The 6,000-nt window shown below is 45.6% G+C and overlaps 1 protein-coding gene across 2 annotated transcripts in view; it reads right to left on the reverse strand.

Annotated features, from left to right (window-relative positions):
* Positions 1-5,727, reverse strand: part of HIF1A (hypoxia inducible factor 1 subunit alpha) — a 49,523-nt gene extending 43,796 nt beyond the window's left edge. The window contains exon 1 of one of the 2 annotated variants that reach the window (XM_055131623.1): positions 5,329-5,727. In XM_055131623.1, the coding sequence (XP_054987598.1) occupies positions 5,329-5,363 (35 nt within the window). In that variant the 5' untranslated portion in view covers positions 5,364-5,727. The remainder of the gene's footprint in view (positions 1-5,328) is intronic. The other variant, XM_004612374.2, reaches the window with a different exon arrangement.
* Positions 5,728-6,000: the final 273 nt, after the last annotated feature.

Here is a 6,000-nt window from a genome sequence, read left to right on the forward strand (position 1 = left end):
CAGGACTTAATGAAGAGGAGGGAACTGGGAAATGTTCTGGGGTTATAGTTTTGATTTTCTAAGATGAAAAGGTTCAGGAGCTTGGTCATACCGCAATGTGAGTTTACTATTAACACTACTGTACTTAGAATACACTTAGAAATGGCTAAATGAAAAATTTTATGTTACATTAATTTTTTTAATTGAATCCCAATGAATTACAAGGTCACAAAGTTATCCATGATTGAGTTTTATTCATACTATATTACACTGTTAAAACACACACATACAAAAAAGACACACATTTGGGACTGGAGCAATAGTACAGTGGGTAGGGTGCTTGCCTTGCACGTGGCTGACCCAGGTTTGATCCCTAGCCTTCCATTAGGGTACCATGTGCACCACCAGGAGTAATTCCTGAGTACAGAGCAAGGAGTAATTCACGGTTTTGCCGGGTGTGGCACCAAAAACAAAGCACCAAACAAAAAAAACCCTACATTCACCTTATAACTACTTTTAAAGTCATGAAGTGACTTTTCAAAAAGTCAAGAAAATCTTTTGTTTTTACAAATTTAGATTTTATGTATTACATTTTTCTGTATGAGCTACTTCCAGTAATAAATATTTGTCATTTTATTTTTGAAGAAACACACTGAAAGTTACTTATTTTTGGTTTTCTTAGGCAATATCTCACTCTGTGTTCAGGGTTTACTGTCAGCAGTGCTTGGGAGACTGTGTGGTGCCAGCTGCATGCAAACCAAGAACCTTAACCGTGATCAGCCCTAAAAACAAAGTTGTTAATACCCAAAGCACTAGAAAATACTTAATTATTGATGTTCCAAGAGACTAAAGAATACAATTACTTTTTTTTTTTTTGCTTTTTTTTGGAGGGCCAGGGATCAGAATGTTGATGCTCACCCTGAGTTAACTCACCCAAGTTACTCACCAAGTAACTCACCCAAGTTACTCTTGGCTATGCACTCAGGAATTACTCCTGGTGGTGCTTGGGTTGACCATATGGGATGCCAGGGATGGGACCTGAGTCAGCCGCATGCAAGGCAAACGCCTTCCCCGCTGTACTATAGGTTCAGCCCGGAATACAATTACTTTTTAAAATCCCAAGACTGTAGTTCATTTTTAAATTCTCACCATACTTTTGCTCGTACATTTGTCACAAATTATTTTTCTAACTCTAGCAGAAAACATATAAACATATACACAAGTAGTACACAACTGGATAAAATCCACCAATAACTGCTCCCAACGCACACAATGAGAAACAAGAAAAAATTCTTATTAAGATCAAATTTCATCTAGATTCACATCCAGTTGTGCTCAGGACTTACTCCCAGCTCTGCATTCAGTGATCATTCTTAGCAGGGCTTGGGGAAACTTAATGGATGCCATGGATCAAACCTGGGTTGGTCACATACAAGGCAGGCACACTGTACTACTGCCCTGGCTTGTCATTTATTTTCTTCTAGTTTAGAAGCAGACCTTTTTAAACAATCTTAGATAAGACTAGTCTTTGTTCTGGTTCACGAGCACCATCAGAAGCACCCGAGTAAGTACAGCCAGGAGGCTCAGCACTGCCTGATATTGCCAAAAAATTTAAATTTAAAAGAAAGGAAGAATATAGTCTTAAAGATGTTAGGGGTGTATGTAGCTCAAGTGTAGAAAGCATGCCTTTTACGCTTGTGGCTTTGGGTTCTTCCATCTCTAGACACCATATGCCCCTCACACTTCCACATGGAGGGGGTGTGGCACCCATAAAAATAGAAACATTAAAAAATTCTAAATTTTAAAGTTGTATTAAAAATGAGTATGAACAAATGCAGTAATCAAACATTCACACATAAGGTTTTTCATTTCACTACGGAAGAAACTAAAAAGTCCTTAAAAAAAATTTGTCGAGACTAGTTCTCTGCCTCCTATACTCCTCTCTTAACATACAGGAGTACCACCACAAAATCTTAACCTTGAGCTCAAACCTTTTGTAACCTCTAGTGTTACAGACACCTGCAGGAAGATTAGATGTTCTTCAAATGAAATGAAGTTCCGTAGTGGATCTTCATGGAATAAACTTCCATACTCTATCAGTTAAGATTAGTGCCTTCTTCACAAATATCTTGCTGAATTAAACATTTAACTATGTGTTTATAACACAAAGATACATTTAAAGTAGTTTAGTTTGAGCAGGATGCAAGGGAAACAAAGAAGTAAAGGCTTGTGAAGAGGGTCTAGAGTGAATGTCAAAAAATAACTGAGACTGGACACCAACATAACCAAGAGATCCATTTTTGTAAAGGTCCAAATGCAGTGTTAGCCTTTTTATTTTCAGGAGAGGCAGAAAGCTCCAAGAAGACAAGTGAAACTAAAATAAATTATCTGGAAAGATAATTTTAAAATTTATCTTTAAATTTTAAATGTTGTAGCAGTTTTAATTGTAACTTGGTCATGTCTATTTTCAAATATAGTATTACCAAGACTCCAATTACTCACTGGAGATTATTTAATCTTCAAATAATCGCTAAAATGGTCACTGATACCATCATTGTAAAAGGAGGAAAACAGATTTAGAAGCATTCAGCAACTTCCCAAACATATATAAAGCAACAAGTGAAAAGATTGAACTCTAAGGTATTAGTCTCTAGTGGTCTCCGGAGCTACAGGCATGCTTCTCTTCAAACAAGAGGGACATAAAATTGTAACAAAAAAGTCTACTAATAGATGAGGGGGCTCACTGATTTCTGAGGACTCCCCTAAAGAAGGGAGTTGAGGATGTCTATTCCCAGTGTCCTTACTTAAATGACTGAATACCTTTTTTCTTTTGAAAATTTGAAGTAATCTGGCTTGAAGCCTAAAAATCAACATTAAAGTGGTTAAGTCTAGCTTCTACTATGAGAAACTTATAGGAAATGCCCCTATGTTACATCTATTATAAGCATTCTGCGTTCTGATTTCTTTCAATCCTTCAGCTTTTTTAGTTTTTCGGACCTTCTTTCAAAAGGACAACTGTATCTTTCTACCTAGATTCTGGAAGTTCATTTAAAATGGAAAATTGCAAAAAGAAAAATCCTGTGCCTCAATCACCCTTGTCAGAAAGTTTGAAAATGATCAATATTAAGTCCAAAAATCAGGCATGTTTAACAAATATTTAAATGTTGAGTGGCCACCATTAATAGTGCCTTAGTTTTTCAGTTTTAAGGCCCTCTATATCAAGAAATGATTCCATCTGAGTTCAGATTTGCAAATATTTTTAATGATAAAATCTTGAAAATAACAGATGGGATTGAGGAAAATCCAAACTTCATTTTATAACTTGAAGGGGGGTGTTTCACAGAGCTAATTATTTCATTTACATTAAAGCTGGTTTTGATATTCTCAAGTGGTGAATTGCAAAGAAGTAACTATAATATTGCATATAAAAGGAAGTGATTGGTACATAACTTCGGTTTAGTCTTAAGTATGATTCAGCATATGACAAAACTGGCATCACACTGAGATAATCTTTAGATTTACAATACAGCAGTGTCATTTCATTAAAAGTATTGTAATCGCTTCTGCAAAAATTAACTGCTATTAATTCTTGGAAACTCTGGGAATTAACTAAGTCCAGACTTGCTTACTTGGCAACTCTTGAATTTTTAAGTGCTTTCTACAGTACACACATATTGGAAATATATTATTCTAGAGACTAGGAACCAAAGAGGAGCTACAAAATTACAAGAACACACACAAATTTATCTTCTACCGATACCGATTAGGGAAGTTAATCTCTCCCGAGTGGAAGGACTTAACAGTAAAGACAGTCTACTTAACCACAATTCCTACGATAAATCTTCTATTTCTTAAAGTAAATTTCTCTTAAGTTTTAAAATACCAAAGTGAATCAAATTGTGGGGGAGTGGGGAACCACTCAAGCCCACCGGTTCCGTTCACAGCTCTGAACCCCATGTATCTTCTACATTCAAATTTCAAAGTACTTTTTTTAAAACTTGCAGTAAATTCTAAGAGCATGATTACTTCCGATATAGCGTGAAGGTTTTCTTTCAATACACCCAAATATCAGGAAAGTAAGAAAATAAAAGTTCTGCAGCATCCTCTGCTCCATCTATAGTGAAATCGTGTACTTCTATTTCGACCTCACTAAAACCGTTCGCCCAAATTTCTGCCAAGCCGCTACGTTTCTACGAAGATATTTGCAAGAAATCGAGTATCTTTCATGGACCAAGTCTGCACCCCTCCTCCCCCGCCCGCCCCCCCTCGCCCCGGTCCTGACAGGTGATAGGAACGCACGATAGTATCCCATGCTGGTGTTCTCTATTCAAAGGCGGCTGTTTCTCTAAAATTCCCGTTACTCACACTCGCCAAGTCGAGCAAGTTTTTCCAAGCGAACTAAAACCAAAACCAAACCTGCACGTGCAAACCGAAAAAAAAGTTCGTATCGCGGGGCCCTCGCAGCCGCAAAAACCTCTCCTGCACAAAGGCAAAGCCCACCGGCCCCGGCCGAACCGTGCGGCGGGGTTCGGTGGCCGCGTTCGACCACGCGCGCGCGCGTGTGTATGTGTTTGTGTGTATGTGTGTGTGTGTGTTTGGTGTGGTGTGTGGAGTGTGTGTGTGGGTAGTGTATGGTGTGTGTATGTGGTGTGTAGGGGGGTAGTGTGGTGTGTGTGTGTGGAGTGTGTGTGTGGGTAGTGTATGGTGTGTGTGTGTGTGGTGTCTACGGGGGTAGTATGTGGTGTGTAGGGGGTGGTGTGTGTGTGTGTGTGTGTGTGTGTGTGTGTGTGTGTGTGTGTGTGTGTGTGTGTGTGCGCGCGCGCGCGCAGAGTGGGATGGTCGGGAGCCCGGGGGCCGCGCCGAGAGGCGAAGCCGGGGGCTGGCGTGCAGCACGGGCCGCCCAGGGGCCAAGTTTCCAGAGGCGCCCAGAGCGGCTGCGGGCGGGAAGCGCGGCGGCTCGTTTCCCCTCCAGGGGTCTCGGGGCGCCGGTCAGTCCGCCCCGAGGGGGGCCCCCGCGCGGCCCGCGGGGCTCGGAGCCGGGGAGGGAGGAGAGCGGGCCACGCGGATCCCCCCCCCACCTCCACACCACGCACACCCGACGCTCAGGGGGACGGCGGGCAGGGGCTGCCCTCGGCCCCAGAAAGCACTTTCGAGGCGTCTCCCACCCCCCACGACAAGATGGCGACGTGGACAGAGGGGAGCCCCCGCCGGCGAGCTTGGGGGAAAGAGGGGAGGGGAGAAGACGGAGAAACAAAAAGGCGCCCCCCCACCCCCACCCCTCCCCATCCCCGGGACGCCGAGCACGGCCCGGGCGCCCGCCGCGGCGGCTGGCGGACGGAAGGGGCTTACTTTTTCTTGTCGTTCGCGCCGCCCGCGCCCTCCATGGTGAATGGGTCCCGGCGAAGCCTTCGTGGCCGGCGGCCCCCAGGCTCGCCCGTCCAAAGCCGCTGGCTGCCTCCGCACAAGGGGAGAGCGAGAGGGAGAGAGAAAGGGGAGGCACGTCCAGACAGGGCTGGGGTGCGCGGCGGCCAATCCCTCGTGAGACCCCAGGCGACAATCGCTGGGCTGCAGGGCCGCCTCCGAAGAGCCTCTCTCGCGGCTGCTTGTCAGGGCCCGACGCACCGGCAGAAGCGGCGGCGGCTCGATCCTCGCGTCCCCTCACGCTAGGCGGCTGTGTGCACTGAGAAGCTTGGGCAGCGGCAGACGGCGGGCAAAGGCGGAGGCGCGCGCGGGGACGCGCACGAGGAGGCGGGGGAGTGGGGGGGGAAGCGTCGGGGGCGCGCTTCGCCGGGACCCGGCGCGCACTCTGGCCAGCCCGCCTCACCTGAGGGGGAGGCGGGTTCCCTGAAAGCCAATGGGGAGCGACGCAGACGGCCAGGCCCCACCCCAGCCCTCGTCGCTCTCAGCCAATCCAGAGACGGTCAGCTGAGGCACAGCTGGGCCGCGCTCACGTGCTCGTCTGTGTGCTGCTGGGTAGGCAGGAGAAAGGAGCGGGGCTGCGGCTAGCCGGGGTCTGGAGAC

Source organism: Sorex araneus, chromosome 3, assembly GCF_027595985.1.
Source record: "Sorex araneus isolate mSorAra2 chromosome 3, mSorAra2.pri, whole genome shotgun sequence".
Lineage (NCBI taxonomy): Eukaryota > Metazoa > Chordata > Mammalia > Eulipotyphla > Soricidae > Sorex > Sorex araneus.